This window comes from Microchirus variegatus (genome assembly GCF_963457635.1).
Source record: "Microchirus variegatus genome assembly, chromosome: 18".
Lineage (NCBI taxonomy): Eukaryota > Metazoa > Chordata > Actinopteri > Pleuronectiformes > Soleidae > Microchirus > Microchirus variegatus.
In genome coordinates, this window is record NC_139819.1 from 21,541,575 (window position 1) to 21,566,290 (window position 24,716).

Below are 24,716 nucleotides of genomic sequence, written 5' to 3' on the forward strand. Positions count from 1 at the left end.
AAGAGACGGCTGGATTATCGCTCTGTGTATCTGATGGATTTTGGATTGTTTACCGAAGCTGAAGCTGAAGTTTCTTCTTCTTTGTTGTGTAGTAGAATCTCAGAAGTGCCTTACCCAGTGTGCACTGCAGGTCTATATTAGTATATCCTGCATTGGTGTTGGAACCGCAGATTAAAGCGGAACTAGACTGGAAGTTCCAATATACGCTATTTTTTAGTGTGTATCTGCGTCATTACCTTGTTTAAGAAGCCCTGAAGTTTCGTTTTTTTGCCAAACTGTGTTTTATTGTAATCTCGGGCTCAGCGAGATCTCTGAAAAAACCCGGTCCGGCTACGTAAACAGCGGTTCACATGAACAGCAGATCGTCCTGCTCCGGGCACTAGTCCGGGCACATCCGGTTGCGTACATTGAACCGCAGAAGAAGAATAACGTCCGTTGTGGAGGTGTTGCGCTTCTGAGAGCAGGTGTGCTGATTATGTCACTTCCGGGTACTGGCCAATCACAAGACAGTTGGGAAGGCTCTACGCTGGCTGGCCAATCACAACACACTCTGTCTTCTGGGGGTGAGATTTATGTCTGAAATATCTCGGCTGAGGAGAGCGTCAGTAAGGAGAGATTTCTATCGGCTCGTTTACAGCAACTAGGAGGTTTTTGAGCATAAAAACAAGTTAATGTATGTAAGTAGACCTCCATAACTAACATATATGTGCAACAGGACCACTCTATGTGACCTTTAATAAACCGAAGGAAACTGACAAGACATGGCCTCGTCCACTTTGCGTCCACGTAGGGCTGGGGGCGATATGGTCTCAAATCAATATCACGATATATTGAGCAGCTCACCTCGATAACAATAAATGAACGATAAGTTCGAAGCTGCTAAATGACCTCGTCGCCTAATTTGCATAATTGACCATTTGCCTGATATAAATGTCCGAGTGTCTTAAAGGGACATGAACATACAGGTAGTCTGCCTACCTACACACACACAGCCAAAAACAACTTTTATTTTATTTATTATTTATTATTTATTTTTTTAATTATCGATTGAATCGATAACGGCAAAATGACGTCGATTAGCGTCCTAAATTTCGATAACGATACATTTTCGATATATCACCCAGCCCTACGTCCATGTTTAATCCAATAAATTGTAGAATGGAGACAACATTGCGTAAAGTAAGTAACGCATTTGTTCAGCAGTTTAATGGGATTGTAAACACATTTACGCAGGATTATGAAAAACAAAAACAAACTTTGAGGTGCGGTGGAAACGCACACAGACTTATTTTTCAGTTAATGAATTCCTTGGTAATAAAAGTTGCCTGGAAACGTTGGTGGAAAAGCAGTCGTATAAACACTCCCCTCAGTCCGCGCTGATAGTTTTGCTTGACATGAGTCTGTTTTCTACGGTGGCCCTGAGGTGCAAAACACAAATGCAAATCACAAAACACAAACACAAATCAAAAAACACAAACACAAATCAAAAAACACAAACACAAAACAAAAAACACAAACACAAATCAAAAAACACAAACACAAATCAAAAAACACAAACGCAAATTAAAAAACACAAACACAAAAGCAGAAATCACAAACACAAAAGCAGAAAACACAAAAACATTAAGTCACAACGCAAACACAAAAGCAGAAAACACAAAACACTGAGTGAGCTAAAGTGAGTTAATGATTTCGTGTTTTCTGCTTTTGTGTTTGCGTTGCGTGATTTGTGTTTCTGTTTTGAGGTAATGTTTTTGTGTTTTTTGATTTGCGTTTGTGTTTTTTGATTTGCGTTTGTGATTTGTGTTTTTGATTTGTGTTGTGTTTTGCGTTTGTGTTTTTGATTTGCGTTTGTTTTGTGATTTGCATTTGTGTTTTTTGATTTGCGTTTGTGATATGTGTTTGTGTTTTCGATTTGTGTTGTTTTTTGTGATTTGCGTTTGTGTTTTGCACCTCAGGGCCACCGTAGTGCACTGGTAATGTTAGCCAGGAAAACCAAACAGATGACGAATAAAATCATAAACATAGCTCAACTTCAACAACTGTGACGGAAATTACTCAGAATTTTTTTTACCGTAAACTTCACTTCACATATTTACATTTACGAGAAAAACAACCACTTCAAAGACAGAATTTTCCCACATAGATGATATGAAAACATGCAGTTACGTTAAATATGTGGATTTACATACAGATTCTGTTTCCGCTCTGTTCCTCATTGTACTGTGATGTGACGTTTGTTGTAAATATTGTGTGTATAATTATGTTGTGCCTTTTTCAGTGTATTTAAATAGGTCATTATTAAATGATCATGGATGAATAAAAACATATACATGAATATTAAAGCATTTGATTGTTTATTCGTCAACTAAAGACATCTGGGAGGAGGATTTATAATATTCAACCCCAGAAACATTTTCTAATTTCAGTCAAAAATTGAAATTATGAATGTGGGTTAGTGCAGATTAGAAAGTCCAGCGTAAAACAGTTCTCTGTGGGACGTTAGTGTGAACTTTGTGATCAATAACAGAAGCAAGAGTATACAAAAATAGACGAGTTAAGGTTATACACAATAGAAATAAGTATGTTTATGTTACATTTAAATACAATATACAGTATATACACAGTTTTTACGACTCTAAACGTCTAGAAAAAAATAAGTGAATTAAAAACAGTGACAACATAATTTTAAATTACTATATATAATATATATATATATATATATATATATATATATATTTATATAATAATATTTTTTCTGGACTTATTTTGTACTTTCCAAGTCTTATAAGACTTGGAAAGTACAAAATAAGTCCAGAAAAACATGTAGAATGGATATACTACTACTATTACTTTATTTATCCATTTTGGTTAAAATTTTGTTAATAGATCTCGCACTCCGTACCAGGTGGGGGCGCTGTGCTGTTCATCAGCCGCTACGTCAAACCGAGAAGAAGAACAAAGAGGACGTATACGTCACGTCTCGCGAGACTACGGTTCCAGTGGCGCGAATAAACAAGGAGTCCAGTGACAGCTCCGCCGCTGTTTGAGCTCAGTATTCATCGTTTAAGCGCAGTTTTGTTTGTGTTAAAGTCGCTTTAAAGTTTCTTTAAGTGGTAAAGGAACAAACTTTAGTGTCGTCGAGTTCGGTGTTTTTGTTGTTGTTTTCGTGTTTCGCGGAAAGAAAACGATGTCGGACGCTGTGTCGGACGGAGGCAGCGACGCCAGCCACGATGACGGTCAGGAGGACGTGATGACTCCGGCGGAGCTCATCGCGAAACTGGAAGAAGTGAGACGATTATAAGCGGAAAAAGACTTCCGTTTCATAGTGTTGTTGTTGTTGTTGTTGTTGTTGTTGTTGTTGTTGTTGTTGTTGTTGTTGTTGTTGTTGTTGATGATGACGACTGTCTTCATTGTTTGTTTCAGGCTTGGCTCAATGAGAGGTTTTCTCCGGAGCTGATGGAGAACAGATCGGAGGTGGTGGAGTGTGTGATGGAGCAGCTCACTCACATGGTAAACAGAATATATATATTATATCACTTCTATACTCTGTTTACTTCACTTTATTACAAAGTTACTGTGGCCATTTGTAATATATTTAATACTAAATACAAATGTGGTGTTTTTTTTAATCAATGATTTCATTTGTAAAAATGTGTTTTGCATCTGTTGTCAACAAGCATTTAGAGAACTTTGTTTGTTTACATCGCATGTGTCAAACTCAAGGCCCGGGGGCCAGATGTGGCCCGCCACGTCATGTTATATGGCCTGCGAGTGATTAATTGGTCTTAAAAATCTGTGTTAAAAGAGGTCTACCATAAACTACATTTCCCACAATGCACTGCGATTGCGTTACCCGCAAAGTGACGGCATCCCGCCACTAGATCGAAGTGTATCGTTGTACATGCATCATGCGACGAGTGAAATGGAATAAGTCATAAATACAGAAAGTTATTTAGCAATATGTTACGGAGTAGTTACCTTTATTTTACATTTTATTTGGTTACATTTAGTTACATTTATTCTGTTTGACAGTTACATCTGGCCCTTTGACGGTAATGCTGATGTGGCGCTCAGTGAAAATGAGTCTGACACCCCGGCTTTACAGTATGAATGAAATTTAGAAGGTTTCTTGAATGCATCTTGAAGATGCGTCTCTAAAACACTGGTCAGCAACTGGAGGCCCGTGGTCCAAAACTGGCCCACCAGCAGTTAAGTCTGGCCCACTCGAGGAATTCAAAAATGTGATTTACATTTTTTTGTTGTTATTATTTGCTTAACCTCTCAAAAATTACAGTCATGCAGAATTCAGAGCCTTTTATTTTGAAAAAAACTTAAAGGTGCATATAACAAACTGAACTCACCATCAACAACAGTACAGCCAAAATATTTACATAAAATTTGAGTGTAGTAACCGTTTTTGGCAACATTCTTACATATGGCACCTTTAAGAACGTATCCCCCTCCCCCAAAAAAAAAATGTTTACCAGGGTCTTTGAATACATCTTGTTAACTGCTCCCTTGCATTACTTCCATTATTTCTCCAGTGAAATATCTTCAATATAATTTGACCTTTTTCAGTTTTCTTTGCCCCAAATAACAAAGAAATCACTAACACTGAGTAACTGTGTACATGTACTCGGTTGCTTTTCAGGTATAAAAGGCAAACCCTGATTTCTAACCATCTATATCAACAGGAAGAAAACTTACAGCGGGTGAAGAAAGGCGACGCCAAAGCCAGTATCCATCGCATGGAAATCGACAGGATCCGCTTTGTTCTGAGCAGCTACCTGCGCTCCCGTCTGCAGAAGGTAAACAAAAGCAGTACGCTAAATAAATTTTTTTAATTACTCGCTGAAAAAACACAAATTAACCTTCTTCTTTTGCACGTGTAGATTGAGAAATTTTTCCCTCACGTACTGGAGAGAGAAAAGTCTCGAGGTGAAGGAGATCCCTCTCTGCTGTCGCCTGAGGAGTTTGCCTTTGCCAAAGAGTGAGTGTTTTAAAAGTCATGTTGTTGACTGTTTTTATTTTTTATTTTATTTAATGACATTTGATGTTAAATGTGTGTTTGTCTTGCACACAGGTATCACACAAACACAGAGAGCTACTTAAAGGCTGTAGCACTCAAACGCATGCCCTCCAACCTGCAGGCGGTGGATCTGCTCAAAGCAGGTAAAAATCCCTTTATTTTTCCTCTCGTTTTTCCCTGATCTAAATTTGTGATATATTTGATATATATTATATAGATTCATATTTGAAAAATCTGATTGCTCTCGCAGAAAAAGTGTTTTTTCATAGTCGGATGAAGCTAATCAATATTATTGTTAATTATGTGTGCAGTAAAATCACCCAAAATGGCCTTGTTTAAAAGTTCACAAACCCTTGAATATTATTATTATTAATATTATTATAATTATAATAATATTATTATTCACAGGGAAGGACATGCATATATTTATATATATTATATTTTCTGTCTGATTATTAATAACTCAAAAGCAAATTACCATGATTATATTAAAAAGTTTATCAATAGTTGCATTTTCTTCTCCAATGACTAATGCCTAATTTGTAGTGCACATGTCTAACCACAAGGTGGCAGCAGCAGCCGCCATTCAGTTAGCAGAGGATTGCATGTGTGTTTGCAGAAGTGATGAAATTATTGGTCTATATTACAGTATATGACCTGCCTTCCATTACATAACTATATGTTTATGTGTGGGTTGCTTCTTGTATCTATAATCAATCTTAGCAATTAAAAAAAACCAAATAATTAATCAATCAAAACTAACGGTATAATGATTTGATCGCAATCCCTTGTTATTTACGTGTTCCGTTTAATAATTTTTGCATTTTTAGACACTTTTTCTCACCATATGTGAATCTAGGATTGCACCTAATTATATTTTTCTTTATCAATTGATCCATTTATTATTTTTTTCCAATAACTGATTTGTAGTTTGGTTCAAAAAATATCAGAAAATGCTGAAAACTATTCAGTTTTAATTATATTTCTTTTTTTAATCCAGAAAATTCCCACTTGTAAGAAGCTTAAAAATCACTTGTGATGAGGTTAATTATAAAAATGGTTGATTAATTTAGTAAACCATTAATAATCGTGTTCAGCCATTGGTTGTTGCAGCTCTAATTTAGAGGAACTAAAAGTGTGAACAGAAACCATCTCCGTTTTTTTGTCTTTATCGCCGTGTTTTGTTTGAATCCCGTTAAAAGTCAAAGAATCCCATTCCTTCCTCTGTAATCCCAGTACCAGAGCCGTGTTTGGACTCCTTCGTGTTTCTGCGGGTGAAGGAGCGACAGGAGAACATCCTGGTGGAGCCTGAAACAGACGACCAGAGGTACTGACTGCACTGTTATCAGGAGCCAGAAGGTGGCACTGTTGTCCTTCCCCGTCAGTAGATTGTTCTGCATGGATACTAAAACAAAACTATTTCTTATTATTTCTCTTCTTCTGCGTTGTTCCTCCTTCCATCAGAGAGTACGTGGTGGATCTTGAAGAAGGTTCCCAGCACCTCATGAGGTACAGAACGATATCACCACTCGTCTCAAGCGGCGCCGTGCAGTTAATCTGAAAGTTGAGGTGAGTTCTCCGTGTTTTACCCACGTCACGTTCATGTCTGCAGATGTTACATAAGCAGCTGCTTTGACGTTACATCTGGATTCATTTTTAGCTCTCGCTGTTTTTTTTTTATCATTGTCTCTTGGCAACAGAAAGAAAACTGAACAAAAACATATAGTGATGTATTTGGTTTTTATTTATTTTTTATTTTGTTCCAGGTCTTTTTGTTTTTGGTGTAAATGGCTCCAGGTGATCATGAAATGAGCCGCGGCTCGTTTTCATCACACATGGTGATCGGGGGGGGGGGGGGATGAGCAGAGGTCACGTCAGGAAACACCTGAGACGCTTTCAGAGGTTTACACAGCTCCAGGGGAAACGCTAATTCAGCGGAACATGCTAATGCCCACTCGCGGCTAACGAGAAGTGACGGCTGTGTTCGGCAGCCGAGCTCCTTTTATATTTGGAAGCTTTCTATCGTTGGAAAAGGCAGAATTTAACAAGGCCCTGTGCGTTTTTATATCGTGTATTTAAAGCAAAAAACTGCTGCTGTTACTGTTAAAAACAGCTCCAAAATATCAGACAGGAGGCTTTATTGGTAGAAATTGAACAGTATGTTTGCAAAAGTGTAAAATCACTCCAATATTATAATAATAATAATAAAAAAGATTTCATGGTGTCGTAGCCCTTTTTTGAGCCAAGGGCCTTGCTTTACGGATGCCGCCATCTTGTGCCGCCATGTTTCTACAGTAGCCGCCAATGGACAAACTAGACAGAGCACGTGTTACGCATTTTGTGACATTCCTTTTTGGTACGCGGAGGCCACCGTTGTTCCATGACGATGGGAAAAATCTGCAGTTTCACCGTTAATTCCGACACACGTGGACATTTTAGATGTTCAATCAAATGTCCGGGGATTAGAAATGAGCGTATTCCAGGGTCAGCTCAGGTCTGGAGATCAAATCACAGAGTCCAGGATGAAGATGGAGGAAAAGAGGAAGACCACAGAGAAGGAGGACATAAGGGGACAGAAGAGGACAAGATGGAGGCAGATGATCCGCTGTGGTGAAGCCGGAAGAAGAAGAACTTTTAAGAATTGGGAAAATCTGTATTTTAATTTTTAGTCTCTGTGTAAGTAATTCATTCAATTATGTAATTGTTTTCCCCATTAAAGTGCAGGCCAGTTTTGACCACACGTGTTTGTCTGTGTGTGTGTGTGTTTTATGAGCAGCATAAATCATAAAGGACAGGATTTGGATGAGATTTTCTACCGATCTCCGAGAAACCAAGAATGAAATGATTGGACTTTGGTGATGATCCATTTTCAGGATTTATTACTTTAAGAGAGAGGGGGGAAAAACAGCATTGATTTTTGTGATATAGAGCAGTGACACTGGGAAACTGAGCAGTCCTTGGTGGAGTTTGAAAAATGTGAGAAGCTGTCGGGCTTAACTTTTAAAACAAATGTTTATAACCCAGTGACATTCCTGAGCTGCACACAGGAAGTAATCGACCTTGCGTGAAAGGGCAGTCACACGGTGTGGAAATTTAACTCGGATTTCAAACTTCATTTCCAACTTGAAAACTGAGCAACCTCACCAATCCAGGTCCAGGATTCCAGGACGACTGATTTACTGTCAAGTTTTAACCGTTAACATCTAAGCTAAGATGTTCGTGTGAGCAAAATATAAATAATGTTGAGTGCTGTTATTGGGGGCTAGCCTGAGATATGTTAGCTTTTTTCCGACGTGTCAACTGGAACTGGGGATCGGACAATACCACGTTTTCCCCGATATTAGTGCGATACCGTCATTTTAGACCATTGAATCTGTTAATTTGTGCTCATTGAGTCATTTCAAAGACATATTTCGAATGTTCAAACACATATTATTCGAACAAAAAGAAGAAATAAACGGCCCAAACGTCACTCATTTACATTTTCATCATTCATCAGACCGATACCGATAGCCTTAGCCGTAACTGGAACCCGAGTTCTGATGTAAATGGAACGCCACATATGTCTGTGTGTGTCCATGTGTCCACAGATTGCATCCAAAAACGCGGTCATTCTGCAGTTTGACAGGATAACCGATTCTTTCCCTCTGCCTGCTGCTGGTGTATACGGGTCAATGACAAATAAAGCTTATTTAAGTATTTTTTAAAAGTATTTTCAATACAGATGTAATGCATATTGGACATAGAGTCCAAAACAATGTGTTTGAACATGTCTCATATTTTGAATAACTATTCTATATACCATAACAGTTTTGACTCATTTTTTAACAGTATTTTTATCTTCAAAACAAAAAAATGTCAGATGGCACAACCAAATATTTATAATATATATATATATATATATATATATATATATATATATATATATATATATATATATATATATATACATTCCTAATACTTATTTTAAAATTAATGATTTGGCAACTATCCCTTAAGGTGTCTACATAAGATAAACATTATTATTTTTATCATTGTGTTTGTTTGTTGTTGTTTTTTTACAATAATTTAAGATTTTTGCTCTCTGAAGGTCAGGTTTTAAGCTTCCTTAACATCCAATTTTATATCTAAAGACAGAAAAATAATCACACAAGTACACAAATTCATATATTCACACATTACATTTCTAAACCATTTGGTCACTTTAACTTTAACTCATTTATTGGTTTAAATTGGTTGCACCACCTGACGAATAATATGCATGTCACACAAAAATATGCACGTCATGTCATTGACCCATACACACAAACTCTCCCTCGGTCAGGTCAAATACTTTTTGGAGTCATCAAAATACCCTTGTATGTCCATCAGTAGACGATTATGTAACTCAGCAAATATACTGGGCTTGCATCTTGAACCCCTGTGAGGTGACGGGAATGCAGCGACGTGGCGGTAATCCAGACGCCTCTTTAGCGTCACATGATGACGGACGACATGACAGCGATCCCCGAGACTCTGCAAGCCAACGAGCTGTCAACTTCAACTTGGACCGTGTCCTCGTGTAGCATCTGTGTTCACGCTGACAGGTCTGAGAATAGAGACCAGAGGCGATGATTTGTATAGTTTCCACTGTGTCGGTTGGAGACTGTGAGTCGGGTTACATTTACATACAGTAGGAGCTGTAGGTTTGTATGTAAACGTCACTTTAGTGCTTTGTCGGCAGCCGTGTAACTGTTAAACAGAACGTTTATGATGTTACGTTCAAATACATCAGGACATTTTGTCCTCCTGTATATAATCTAAACCAGGGCTCTGAAACTCAAATAACCTCGGGGCCACCGAGTGTCTAGTTTGGTCAGTAAGGGACAAGTGATTGTTTTGATGTGGAACGAAAAAAAAAGTTGACAATGTAAACGTATTTATGACATAGTAACACAGTAACATAACACAGTGATAAAAAACATACAGAAATGACTCATTTAGAGCTGCTCTAAACTAATGATTATTTCCATAACCAATTAATCTGTCGATTATTCTCTCGATGAATCGTTAAAAATGTCAGAAAATGTTACGGTGATCGGTGTTTGTCAAACCTGGAATCTAACGACGATTAATGATTTATTTGTTCATGTGGAGCAAAGACACAAAGAAAATGTTCACATTTAAGAAGCTAAAACAATCTTGTTCTAATCATGAAAAAAGCTTCAAACTGATTAATCGATTATCAAAATAGTTTATTAATCATTTCATCGATTAATTGTTTCAGCTCTAAACTCATCATAATTTGATATTAATTGGGGGGCCACATTCAATCGATTGGGGGGCCGCATGTGGCCCCCTGGCCGCCAGTTTGAGACCCCTTATCTAAACTCTATAAGTATGGTGATCTAAAAACTTATGCAAATGCATATAAACGACAACATTCACCTGATTGGTCGGGAGAGTGAAGAGGGCGGAGCCTACAACACAACCTGACAGATGAAGACTATATATAGCGTCGGATTCTCTCGTGGGGATAAGCGATGACTGTGGCTTCAGACGACGACCGGCAACTCATGACTGTAAGTATCATTTTTGACCACAGATTTTTTTCAAACTTGACTTAAATACCGGCAGTTATAGTTCTATAATATTAAAATGGATTTTATTTGTATTCTGTTTTCTAGAACTCCCACTGAACAGTGAAAAATCACTCAACACTATATAAACTGCCAGGATGCAGGTCTCCAATACACTGTAAGTAAGACATGCAACGATATCTATATATATATATCTTTTTGTCTGGATTCTTAAACATTAAAGTTCATAGTGCATTTGAGCACATTTTTCTGAAACCTTAAGAATGTGTAGGAACATGAATAAATGAATGAAAAAGTGAATTCATGCTGCAAAACAAACAGTTCTGGGAAACTAACCTACTGGGAAAAAACCTTCTGGAATAATAATAATGCATTTTTATTGATAAGTGCTTTTCCAACACTTAACAAAGATTATTATTATATTATTAGATTAGATTATTATAAAAAATAGACAACAGGACGTCACAGTGAGCAGATAATGGAGTGAAATTACAGAGAGTAGGCTATTTTTTATAACAGGTGGGTAAGAGAGTCAGAGTTGCAGATGTATGGTGGGGGTGAATTCCAGAGATGGGATCAGTGGGAGGATGCAACAGGATGAGGTGCTAAACTTATTTGAGAGTTGACAAAGAGCCAGTTTGACCGACTTCTTTGGTCCGATTATCAGAAGACACGCAGCAGTAGCCCTCACTGCATTCAAAAAAGTTGACGTTGATGTGATGCAGAAACATCTAGAAATACAGGCATTTCCCCATCTGACAAACATTTCCGCTCAAGATAATGTATTTTTGCACAAAAAAGACCACATTCGACTTGTTGTGGACTCTGTTCTGCCGTCATAAACCGATAACAGCACCGTTACAGAAGCTTGATGATGACGCGTCTCTGAATTTAATTCTGTATCTTCCTTTATCTTCAGTGGTCTCCCGCTGCTCGACTTCGAGTCGATGGCTCAGTCGGCCGGACTTGTGGAAATTGCTGTGAGGCTGTGTTTGAACCAGAGTAAACAGCTCTGTCCTCATGTTTGGGTTCCCATCCTGAAACCCCAGCGTCCTTGCATCCGCTCTCCGGCGTCGGATCAGATATCCTCCGACTCCTCCGGTCCAGCATCTCTAAGCCACCATTTCTCCACTTCCTTGGACTTGGACGACTGGGATGACGAGGTCACGTCGCCGGCCAAGAAAAAACGCGTGGTCTTCGCCGACTCCCGAGGCTTGTCCCTCACGGCCGTGCGGATGTTCTCCGACCAGGAGGAGCCCTCTGACTTCGACCTGCTGCCGTCGCTGCGGTGTTTGGGAAACATGGCGGAGGACAGCTACAGCTGCACCGTCAGCACCTGCTGCCCGGGTACGCAGCTCAAACTGGGCTTCCCGCAACCCTCGGCAGATTTCCAGGCCTTCCGTGCCAAGTTGGCGGAGAGCATGGTCACGCTGGAGAACTGCAGTGTCGGCGAACAGGTGCTCCAAGGCACCGTCCGCGTCCGCAACATCAGCTTCAGGAAGGACGTCCGAGTGCGCATCACCTTTGACTCCTGGCAGAGCTGCAAAGACGTGGCCTGCACGTACCTGCAGAAACGCTTCGGCGGACCGCACACGGACATCTTTGAGTTTGACGTTGCCGTTCCTAAAGTGCTCGACGCCAAAAGGAAGATAGAATTCTGTTTGAGGTATTTACCAGGAGGCCACAGCCAACCGTTCTGGGACAATAACGATGGACAGAACTACAGTGTTGTCGTGAGCGTGAAATCGCATCTCTGCAGAGGGAAGAACCTCAATGAAAGGGCGTGACTTACTCAGCCTATGAAAGGATGAATATTTTTACCATATATAACATTTTACAACGTAAAACCTGCCTAAGAATGAGTTGTAGCCTGTAGTTTTAGTACGTAGGTTTCGTTCGTTTCCGACCACATTTTTATATCTTGATTTATAACCGTTGTTGTACATAACTGAGCTCCTTTGGACTTCATATTTGTTGCTTTATTTAGATTATTTGTAATCCACACCCAGATACTGAATCTGGTTTCCACAGATGAGTCATGTGAGATTTTTCTAGGGTTGCCAAATAGTTTAGCAAAAAAAATTTCCAGCCTTTAACGCAACATTAATTCATAATGCATGAAATGCTGGGTTTAACTATTCAAAATAACCTTAGGTGTCACTGAAGTAATGGTAGTTAAATGTTCAAAAACTGTACATAGTGCACACATTTAATTTTGTTTCTTTAAAATCTGTGTGTCCATAGTAAAAGTTTGGCTAATACTGAAGTCTATTCACATTTTATTCACAAATGGTTGTTTTTTTTTTTTTGTGTCTCTCTATCGTCATGTCAAACACGTAGTCGATTCTTTTTGTGTTACTTGTGCGTCAGGGAGGGGGATCCCTTTCCCTGTGGGCATTTCTGGAACTCCCTTGTAGGCCAAAGATTACGAGGGTGGCAACAGGAGTGAAGCTAATCTTAGCTCATGTTTGTAGAGCAAGTCCACGACACTGAGTGCAGGGACCTTTGTGATACCAAACAAGAAATCGCCATAGGCACCGATGACTGCCGGGTCAGACAAACGAGGGAATACAAAGACAATCTCAAACCCTGAATGAGCTAAAATCTGCATTAAACAACTTTACATTTCAATTTTCCAGATGAGCTTGTTGTTGTCGGGAAACAAAGACGAAGGCCAAACACAGAATAGATCCTTCAAAAATAATTTATTTCACCTAAATTCATAAACAAGTAAAGACCAAGCAGTGTCAGTCAGTCAGGAGAAGGGTCAAGTCGAGGGTACGGGTGAGTGGTGTAAATCCTGTCGGATCGTTTAACGAGTCGAACAAAGAAAGGTGAGGAGGACACGGCGCGCCAGAAATAGAGTGAGGCTGCGCTCCACACGTACACAATGGAGAGGCGTCAACTGAACTGGCTTCTCGTTCACTTTAAATGTCACTGCAAGCAAATGGCTGCTGCAGAGCGAGCGCTGACCAATCGAATCACATTATTCGGAAATATACAAACACAGGCACGAGCTAATCAAATCGTGTTCATGCATTTAACTCAAAAACAACAGTTCCCCTCCATTGCAGGTGGGGTTTTTTTTTTTTTGCAGGCGCCCAACAGTGTTAGCCTTTGGCCCCCGTTTACACCTGGCATTAGAATACATTTTCTGTCATCAGATCGTGCTTCACCACATGCATTTACACCGGGCATGAACATGCGTCTCTGGTGTCCACATCAAGATCCAATTGCTATCCAATCACAGTCATCCCCCCCTTACATAACCTCCCCGTTGGTGCGCTGCCATATGAACAACTCCTCTTTACTTTTGGACCCAGGGGAAGAATCCGGCTTATCATAGCCACCAGTTGTTGGGTGGAGTGGAGACGCATTGGAGTCTCGATGCATTTACACTTCTGTTCAATGTGGTCACAATGCATCTTCGACCACCTCCGGGTTTGGCTCCTGGTTTTGGCAGATCAGATAATCCGTCCTTGGGTGTATTTTGCACCTGTACTTAAAATTGCTGTCCGAGTATGCATTTTAATGCCAGCTGTAAAGGGCCTTTGAGTTGAGTCATAAAGGAAAAATGTAAATGAAAGCCGTTTGGAAAAAGATACAAAGGGTGAATTCCGATTCCTTACTTAACCCTCAATCTCAAAAATGCGCTCCCTCTAGTCCAAGTGCTGTCCTGATTCTCAGAAAAATTAAGTTGAGGGCCAAGTTTAAGTGCTGTATCACCCTCAATATTGTTTTTTTCCGAGACCACCCTTGGGAGCAAGGGCTACCCAGAATGCATTGCGTGTTTTCACATAACAAAGATGCGAAACGAGTACGCTACAAATGAAGTATTTTCTTTGTTAATAGAGATATAAAAATGATGAAAACCATTGTATTATCTTAGTTTAGGCCCATATTATGGATTACTGACGTCATTGTTGCGTAACATTTATTTTTATTTTACGATCTTTTGTCAATAGCCGGCCGGTGTGGTTTACTTTTCAATAAGCCGTGGTGTGTGGTAACTGTCAGCTGAATATTTGTATGAGTATCATCTTATAACTAACTGACAACCTAATAACTTAACTCGTAATAAATAATCCTGACGTAAATGTGTTCTTCTTCTTCTTCTTTTTTGAAGTTGACAGACTGGACGCAGCTTTCGTGTTATTCTGCCCCCTACAGTCTGAAGACGTATCTGCATTTAAGGGGTGTCCCATTTCTAAGTGACAAAATAACCCTAAACACTTAGGCCAGTTAAGATTAAGGGTTAAGATTGAGGGTTAGGATTGGAATTTGAATTGGCCCAAGGACACCAGAAATTACAGATGACTCGAGCACGACTTCCTCCGTTAATTTGCAGCTTTTCTTTTTGTAAGTTATGATTTGTTCAGCTTTCATAGATGGAACATTTATTCAGTTTCCAGTTGTTATTATCACAAAGTTCAATGACATTTGAAACGCAATATTCTAGTCAGGAGCGAAGAAGGAAAGCAGCACGGTGTACTTCACAAACTTAAACAAGTGGGCTGTTTCCACTGTGTTCTACACTTCTACATAGCATCCGGATGTGGGGCCTAAAGTGACCCTAAAGTGGTCCTCAAATGTGGACCTGTTTTGGCAAATCTCCCTAAAATGGACCATGTAAATATGGCCTTGATATCTTCAGACAAATGTGGGACAACTATGGTAAAGATGTGGCACACTTGCTGATATGTGTGATATGAGGATGCAGTGGCCAACTTTCGGTCCAGATCTGGCAAAGAGCCACCATTCCACACGGTGTTTGGACTTGATGAAAGTGTCAGATGTGGCCTGGATCTGGGCCACAAACATTTTTGCCATGTGGTCGTGACCTCAGCTGTTTGGTCTCGTCTGTCACACTCTCTCAGGTCAGTCTGTCCTCAGCGTCCGACACTGATGTTGCACACTTTGCAGCTCGGGTCTTTCTTGGCGTTCGCTGTGGTCAGACTCATGAGCTGGTGGTGTCCGCTGATTTGCTCCACACTGCCTTGATCCAAGCGAACCGGCTCTGTGAAAAGCACCTCAAGGATGACGTCACTGGCGTGGCAGTACAAAGGCTCCTCCCCCTGCCTCTGGGGGGCGGTGTACGTCAGGAAGGGGTTGGAAGACAAGTCCAGCATCGGTAGACGGGTGCGACAGAAGGTATCTCCCTCTGAGCCGACAGGAGCCAACACCAGCACCACATAGTGGTAGGCTGTGTACATGCAGTAGAAGTCTGCGAAATACAGGCAGATGTCCGGGTTCAGCAGGAGTCCAGCAGGTATCTGGAAACGTAGAGGTCCGTACGGCGAGTCGTTGGGAGGGAGGCCTGTATCGAACTCCGTGTTGCAGCTGAAGAAGACTCCCTGCAGTTTGGCATTGATCGGAGAGCCGTGACTCCCGCTGTTGTCTTTCAAAGATGGACGCATCAGTCCTGCACACTCCTTCCTAATCCAAGACGTAAAAAAAAAACAAAGACAACAGCATTACACTTAATTACCAAAGGCTTGGCTTCAGTTGTGCCTTTGAGTAGCACTGACCTGACATAGTCAAAGTAGTCCGGGTGTTGGTTGCGATAAAACACAGTGAATTTTAGCAGCCTCCCTGCGGAGCCCTTAGCCTTGTCAAGAAGCTGCTGTAGGTGTTCCATGGCATAGTCTGCAATGATGATGGAACTGTTTTAAAAATCGGTGTCAACCAATTCATCACACTATTGTTACCTATTTATGTATCTAAGGGCGCTTTCACACCAACAGCAGTTGGTGCGCACCAAACGATCCATTCGAACCAAAAACTCTAGTTTGTTTCGTTTTCGTTGGTGTGAAAGCATCAATCGCACTCGGGTCCGCACCAAATCGAGCGGACCGAGACCGCCAAAAAGAGGTGGTCACGGTCCGCTTGACTCCGCACCAAATGTCAGACTCTGGTGCGGTCCCTCTGGTGAGAACACGAAGTCAGGTCCAAACCATAGACTGTAGGTCCAAATAAATGGGTCTGCAGTAAATGCCATGGACATAGCCTACCTTGTAGGTCTTTGGAGCAATCTTATAGTTAGCATGACCACATTCATGAAAAGCGTCTCCTCTGCCTGAAATTACGCGCTATACTTCTTCGCCGACTCCAGTGCATCAGCTGATTGTTCTCCAGACGCAGCCGCGACTCATTCTCAAATTGGATATTTTGCCAAAAATGGCCAATACAGAGAATGTAATAAACGAAGATCAGAGCAAGTAGCAATGTGCGAACGTGTTGCTCCATAGTGAGTCAAAATTGGCGCTTTTCTACCAGAAGATATATACACATTGATGAAACGTCAATCGGGCCAATTTTGGTTCGTTTGCTGGTGTGAAAGCGGACCACACTGGAGTCATATGTTACATAATAACAATTGTATTGCCTGGTGCGGATCAAATAATCGAACTAGTGGTGTAAAAGCGCCCTTAGTCCACGTTTGCTTCTTTGGTACACCCTCCGTTGTCCCAGACTCTGCCCACTTTTATAAATGCTGGAGCTGTCGCTACTTACTTTTCTCTCTAAAGCCCAATTTATACTCCTGCGTAAAGTGTTCTACGTAGGTTACGCAGAGCCCTCTGTGTTTTCTCTGGCTGCACAAAATATTTTTTAAGTGTCCGTCACTCCGTCAAGGGACGGGAACTGAGACGGCAAGAGCTGTGATTGGTCCTCAGGACAGGCCGAGCTAAGCTGCTCTGTGCCGGCTCACAGTGCGCACAGAGCGTCCACAGAGGCGGAGCTGATCACCGCTGACAACATCGATGCCAAACTATAAATAGGTCATATCTTAATACACAAACGGCACATGTTTAGACTCTAAATGGCTAATTTCTCACCTCAAATTATCTTAAAACTGCTTTCTGTGACACAGAAAAGTGAGAAACGGTCTTTCTCTCTCGGACGCCATTGCTCACTGTAGCCAAAAGCACAACAACTGTGCGTGGCGACCCCTACTGATCGGGCGGGAAATTGCAGTGCGTATCCGTCACCACGACGGAGAAGTATGAAGGCCCAAGGGGTCTCCGTGGTTACGCAGTCGGATAGCGCATTACGCAGTCGTAGAAGTATAATGTGGCCTTAAGAGACTCAACTCCCTGATCACCTACTGTTTGAAGTCCTCTCGCACTCAACTCTCAGCCCATTTCTTGGCATGTTTTCAAAATCAGGCATTGAGCGAGTTAGCCGTGAGTTTTCGTTGCTGCTCACTAAAACTCTATGAATGGACCTAAAAAAAGCAGCTATCAGCTGGTTTGAAGGATCAGCATCGGCAGTAGAAAAGTACTTGGACAGGATTTTTTTCCTTCCAGTCAGTTGTCCTTAAGGGGACATTTGGGCTTTTTAGGTAACATTAGCAATTTAAATATATCGATATCGATCTAAAATTTTTACACTGTTGTTAAGTGTCTGTCCTGTCTCTGCTAAATGCTATCATTTGTTCTGCAGACACCGACTGTCGAACACTTCTGCATCTTTGGCCGACAGCGCACCGTAAAATAGTGGTGCTGACTTATTGAAAACCATTTGCTCGCACATCTCATTGCATACCTGATCATCCTTGCTACCATCATCCCTGTCACACATGGTGTCTCTTACCTCCGGTGCAGAACTCCACCACCTGGCTCCACTCTGACACCAGGTAGTCGCCATCAGGCTGTCGGACAGCAGTTTGAACGGCCACGCAGTACTCTGTCCGCGGGCTGAGGAACCAGTGTCCCCTCACTGCCATGGGCAGAGGCACCGCCTTGGCCACCAGTTTGGTCGGCACATCCTGGAGGACAGAAGACAAAAGTGGTGACCGATAACGGGGATTACATGACGGAGCTGCTGTGTTTGTTTTCATTTGCATTTCAAAGCAAATGTGAATGCCGTCGTGAAATCAAACCACTTTTATTCACAAATCCTGCCTCAGTAGCCAGATACACCACTTCAAAACCAAGTTACTAGGCTACAGCTAATCAAATCAGCACCTTTGTTTTGAGCAAGGCTTCACAGCTAATTAGCGCTGGCTCAGATAGCCATAGCAACATCTCTGATGCAAGTTTGTTTGTGCCACTTCAGAGAGAGAGCAGTTCCATTCAACAGTCACAACCTGCCTTGACTTCACAAAGGCCGTTTTAAAGGGATTGTTGACGTTGTTTGAGGTTTAGTTTCTTGAGGCATAGACTCATGTATATATATGTATATATACCCCACTCCCAATGGTAAAAAAAACACTTTTATACTTGGGTTTTAAGGGGTTTTATCTCGTAGGAAAGTGTTGAGTCGCCATTAACTACTAGGAGCATTAGCATTTGTAGAAAAGAAAGACCCTAGCATTTGCTAATGTTGCTGAAATTGCTAATTTCTTCTTCATTTGCTGGCTGCAATCCAAATTTTTGGCACACTAAACATTTTGCGCAATAATTTCTCGCCTGTTAGCATAGACATTAGCCTAGCTGTTAGCTGTGAATGATTAAGGTGAACCTTACTTTTTATAATGTTGGAAAGAGCTCAATTTCCTTTTGCTTTATTATTCAGATCAATTGAAGATTGCCAACCCGTGGTTGCAGCTGAGACTCTACTGACTGCAATGATTGGTAGACGGCGCCAAAACATGATTTCAAAACATAAACATGATTTGCAGTCTGCAAAATATTTTTTTTAATGCAAATATTTTGTCTGTACTGTTGTTGGTGAGTTCAGTTTGTTATATGAACATTATTCCTGAGTCTCTGTGACATATTAGGAGGATTTTATGGCCAGTTGCTTTAGATTTATTACATAATGCATCGTTAAGTTTGTTACTGAGCTCCATGGTGTTGTTTTCTTCTGTCTCCATCTTGTTTTGTTTCCACTGTGTACATGACAGTTGTGTTTTGTGTGTTAAAGTGTTACCTTGACTTTCAAGCGTACTTTCAGGTGCTTCAGTGGCATTTTGCCCTGAGCCCACACTCATTTCCTCCCCTGGTGCACTGAGAGTAATTAACGCAGAAGTGGAGTTTTGTGCTGCAGCTCAATTTGTCCATTTTTGTCCACTCTATGAGGACAACAGTGTGTGACTGTGTGTGAGTCACAGCCCCACAACAGCCACAGCTGTTGACTGCACTCATTTTCCTTTATTTGCCTGAATTGGAAGCGACTGAAATGGTGCAACTGTGGTTTTTCTGCAAGGCAACAGAGAGACTGTGTAATGTTAATCCAGTCAGACCTGTCTTATTTTAACAGGCTTTTATTCTGAGTGAGGGGAAATAACTGCACATTGAGGCCCCGTCCCAATACCTCCTCTAACCCTACATTTTTGCCCTAACCCTACATTTTGCGCGTTCATGTGTAGGGTGAAGCAAGGGGAAGTGCGATTTATCCCTTATAATCAACCCTCAAAATGTAGTGAGCTCTGATGCAGGCTTAAAAAGAAGTGGAAGATGAAATTACCCATGATGCTTTGCGAATTCAGCGAGCCACATCTGCCGAGGAACATTTTCGTTGTAATATATTTTCACAAATAAGCACGTTACAATGTCGAATTGTGTTGGAATATGTTGGTTTGATACACATCCAACGGACCGTTGATCTTTGAACACTAACGTCAGAAAATAAGTGACGATTTATGAAAGCAGCTAGCTATCTAGCTAGCGAGCGGCTACCCGCCGAGCGCCACACAGAGCTGCATGACGGCCAAACGCTCTCAAGGCACCCGGCAAACAGCCGCTAGCTAGCTCTGCTACATCTGGGTAGTTTTGTCTGCGTTTTGGATGCGTGTACCGGCGTTCACTTGAACACGAATACCCTGGACTTGTCAGATTTCAATCACGTTCGTGATTTAGCGTTTACGAGGAAGGAGAAAAAACAAACAGCTGCATCCGCTGGTATTTTTCCTGAATGAAAATAGTAGCACCGGCAGAATTGTCAACATGTGACGTAGGTTAGCACGTTCGTTACGTTCACTACGCTAATTTGCATGTAGTGGCATCTCATTACCACTTCCCTCAACGAGGGGAATTTACGGTTGAGGGAACTCAAAACCAAGGGGACATTTTAAGGGGGAGGTGTTGGGACGGAGCCTTAAAATGGCGGATGACGTTCAGGTGTGAAATGGTCTGACCCTGTGTTTGAAGCGGTTTGGATCTTTGCTCTGTTTGCGGCTCAGGTCGATGAAGAAGTGCGTGGCTCGGGCCGTGTCCTCGGGGCTCATGTCCCACGTGATGCGGAAGGAGTCGCAGGACACCTCGCAAATCTGGATGTTACACGGCGTGGAGAGAGGGACGTCCATTTCTGTCATCTGTTGATAGATGAGAAGAGACGACAGTTAGCCTGAGAAGGACGACGTCTGCTAACGTCTCATCTTTAAAGATCCGTGCCCTGGCTTTTTATTCACCGCCTTGCCCTTTTCGCTCTCAGCCTCCTCCACCTCCTCTCCCCTCTCCTCGCCCTTAAGTGACATTTCCAGTTATTACACAACACAGTGCGCTCCCAGCTGAGTGACTGGCCTCTGATTTACCCACCATTTCATAATCCACCTACAGCTGTTTCCCAGCAACCACACATCTGCAGCCTCCTTCAGTCTCCACTTGCAACTCTCAGAGTCAGGGTCACAGCCAATAATCAGGGATGAGCTGATGTAACGCCGGCATGCTTCAATATCGGTCCAATAATCGGTATTGGTATCGGCCCCATACTCCGCATCAGTTCTGAGGACATACTCACTCATACTCACTCAATACTTAGCATTAGTATCAGCCAAATAGACAGCATTGATATTGGCCTGATACTAAGCATCAGTATTGGCCCGATACTCAATACTTAGCATCAGTATTGGCCTGATACTCAATACTAAGCATCAGTATTGGCCTGATACTCAATACTTAGCATCAGTATTGGCCTGATACTCAATACTCAGCATCAGTATTGGCCCGATACTCAATACTCAGCATCAGTATTGGCCTGATACTAAGCATCAGTATTGGCCCGATACTCAATACTCAGCATCAGTATTGGCCTGATACTAAGCATCAGTATTGGCCCGATACTCAATACTCAGCATCAGTATTGGCCCGATACTCAATACTTAGCATCAGTATTGGCCTGATACTCAATACATAGCATCCGTATTGGCCTGATACTCTGCATTGGTATTGGCCTGATACTCAGTCCTCAGCATCGGTATTGGCCAGATACTCAGCATCGGTATTGGCCCGATACTCAGCATTGGTCTTGGTCCTATGCCCAATTCTTGGCATCTGTACTGGCTCAATTCTCACCATTGGTATTGGCCTGATGCCTGATACATGGCATTAATATTGGCCTGATACTCAGCATCGGTCTACTTTTCCCACTAGTTTTTCTTGCAGCAGATGTAGTTATATAATGTGTTATGTTCTTCATTATGTAAAATAAATAATACAAATAACAGTTGGTGAGGGCACCAGTATAGTTCAGCTTATTCAATCTACTGTTTAGGTCCACAGTCACATTGTGGATCTTTAGCTAATATCCAATAATACAGTGCAGCCTTTGGCCAAAAGGAAAAATAATTGTTGTGTGGTTGTTGTGTGTAACAAGGATGAGTTTAAATGAGGTCAAATTCACGATCACTAATTGCTGTGTATGCAAAGATGACTCATAACTCATTGTCTTCTTGTAAACTTCTGTTTTCCTGCACGTATGGATTCTATAATGAGGGGAAAAGAGCGTCGACTTTGATCCGGAGTGGCTGCGAAGGTGCTCTCTGCTCAGGATGATGGACGGGCTGCAGCAGCTCATTAAAACCCGTGAACTGTGAAATGTGTGCGCTGGCTCATTTACACGGAGGCCAGAGGAGATCACACACACACACACACACACACACGCATGCACACACACACACACACACACACATGTGTCTTTCCACATGTCTGTGCATTACAGCTGCTGTTAATCTCGCTCTTTTTTCCCCTCTTTTTCTTTAGTGTGCTGTGTTTGCAGAGAAACTGGGGCAAGAGAAGACTCTCACAGGACGAGTCATCAAAGCCTGTGAGTGTGTGAGTGTGTGTTCTTGTACTTGCAGCATACTGAGGACCAGTGAGGGTTTTTAACCAACAAAGTGAGGTCATTTTTACGTAGCAAGGACATTTTGGCCGGTCCTCACTTTTCCATTGAAATCACTTCCTTATGTTGCTAAAACATGCTATACTCAATTTGTCCAACAAAATAAATTACATTTTGGATGACATAGTATAGTATGACATTTTTGTCAAATTTTGGACCAAAAATTTTGGGTCAATTTTTTTTTTCTAATTTTGGAAGACATAATTTAGTATGAGGTTTTTGTCAAATTTTGGGCCAAAAAAAAAAAAAATAAAATAAAATGAAATCGAAAAAAATTTCCAGCCCTTTTTGCCTTGCAAGACCTGCAGACATTTTATGGTACTGCAACCAGTAGTTCTTTATAGATGTCATTCATGAAGTAGACATTTGTAATTGTGTTGATTTACAAAGATTTACGGAAATGCTGGTCCTCATTTTGTCAGCACTACCCAGTCCTCAATATGCAGCAAGTACAAGAATGTGTGTGTATGTGTGTGTGTGTGTGTGTGTGTGTGCATGCTCCACTTTTGAATCAAACACAGTTCACACGCAGGTTTCCGTCCTGGTTTCCGTGACTGCAAACAAACAAACAAACAAAACCCTGTTATCGCCGCGAGACGCCGCCGCCGCCGATGCCACAGTCGGCTCATAAACCATCGCTGATTAAAAAAACTGAGTGGGTTACGTGGAGCTGTGGAAGCACTCGGCTGTAACACACACACACACACACACACACACACACACAGAGGGATGCTGTTATCTGTGTGAAGCAGCATCATGAAAGAAGATGCTGCTGCTGCTGCTGTGTTCATGCATATGGAGCAGGTCACAAATGGCAACTCTTTTCTTCTTCTTCTCCTTTCACGGTGAAGACTTTAAACACACACACACACACACGTTTGCACGAGGGCAGGAAGGAAATAGCATCATTCTTTTTTTCACTATATCATGTGATTTTATACGAATATACTGACGTTTTTAAAGCGTATCGCATCGGCACAAAAGTGGGTCAAGTGCATCATCACACAGCCGTGAATATAAGCATAAAGTTCCATAAATGAGATGTTAAATAAGAGATATTGTGATAAATAATTCCTGTTTTTGTCACACTTTAAGACTCATTTTGAGCAACATTCGCCTTTTTTATGCAGTTATATATATATTATATATATATTCTGTCATCATCTCTGCTTAAGCCTGCTTAAGAGAAATAAATAAAGTATATTTAAATTGTCCACAGTTGGTAAAACGAGCATCAAATCAAAAAGTCACGCAGCAACATCTGTCTCCATCTGATATCCTGTCGAACACAAACCAGTGAAAGCTCTCGCAGGCGTCACTGAAACGCACCGTTTGAAAAATGACCGTTACTCACTCGTGTCGCTCAGATTCTGTGAAGATTTCAGCCACGTTGGGAAATTGTGCCGCCGTCTTTTTTGCTGCCTCACACACACACACACACACACACACGCAACCTTCTGTTCTGCTGCAGTCGACAGAAGATCTCACAGAGGAATGATCACACACACACACACACCTCTCTCTCTCTCTCTCTCTCTCTCTCTCTCTCTCTCTGTGCAGCCCTAGAGGATGAACTTAGATTTATTTTGTTTGGAGCGTGGGTTTGTCCTCCGGCTTTCTCCCACGCTCCAAAAACATGCAGATGAGCTCAAATTGACCACTCTCTAAATCAGGGTTTCTCAAACCCGCGGCCCCCGGGGCCACATGCGGCCGACCAGCCGATGTCCTGAGGTCCTACGCTCATTTTGAAATGATTCCATTCAAAGATTAAGTCTTTTTAAGCCTGTGTTTTAATTGGCTACATGTATATTTTGATTTAAAGGTGAAGTAAGTAGTTTATAGTGCCTATATTTACAACAAAGAACTGCTCCTCTGCTCACCCCCTCCCTTCCCTGAGCGCTACGGTGTCCTCAGCCGGTCAAACGTCGTCCTCGTCGTCTTTCTCCATGTCAGCAGATGAGGTTCGTGAGGCGAGGGAGAGGGCGAGCTACCGCGGCCGTAGCAGACGGAGCGGAGAGAGAGGAGGCGGGACTTCCTGCTAC

At 41.6% G+C, this 24,716-nt stretch overlaps 3 protein-coding genes across 3 annotated transcripts; 2 read left to right on the forward strand and 1 right to left on the reverse strand.

The window, feature by feature from the left end:
• Window positions 1-3,190: 3,190 nt before the first annotated feature.
• On the forward strand, window positions 3,191-6,593 carry gins4 (GINS complex subunit 4 (Sld5 homolog); the record flags this gene model as incomplete). The annotated part of the gene is made up of 7 exons (XM_083905246.1): window positions 3,191-3,289; window positions 3,427-3,513; window positions 4,698-4,811; window positions 4,896-4,993; window positions 5,087-5,175; window positions 6,269-6,359; window positions 6,497-6,593. 7 exons carry the CDS (start codon window positions 3,191-3,193, stop codon window positions 6,591-6,593), a joined length of 675 nt encoding a protein of 224 aa, XP_083761372.1.
• Window positions 6,594-10,522: 3,929 nt separating this feature from the next.
• Window positions 10,523-12,872, forward strand: ppp1r3c2b (protein phosphatase 1 regulatory subunit 3C2, duplicate b). Its single transcript, XM_083905459.1, has 3 exons — window positions 10,523-10,593; window positions 10,699-10,768; window positions 11,531-12,872. The coding sequence occupies exons 2-3, from the start codon at window positions 10,749-10,751 to the stop codon at window positions 12,396-12,398; spliced, it is 888 nt and encodes a 295-aa protein (XP_083761585.1). The 5' UTR covers window positions 10,523-10,593; window positions 10,699-10,748; the 3' UTR covers window positions 12,399-12,872.
• A 2,077-nt stretch (window positions 12,873-14,949) lies between these two features.
• On the reverse strand, window positions 14,950-24,148 carry phyhip (phytanoyl-CoA 2-hydroxylase interacting protein). Its single transcript, XM_083905436.1, has 5 exons — window positions 24,029-24,148; window positions 20,693-20,869; window positions 18,205-18,379; window positions 16,140-16,257; window positions 14,950-16,047 (listed from the first exon to the last, which is right to left on the reverse strand). Exons 2-5 carry the CDS (start codon window positions 20,867-20,869, stop codon window positions 15,501-15,503), a joined length of 1,017 nt encoding a protein of 338 aa, XP_083761562.1. The 5' UTR covers window positions 24,029-24,148; the 3' UTR covers window positions 14,950-15,500.
• Between the last annotated feature and the right edge of the window lie 568 nt (window positions 24,149-24,716).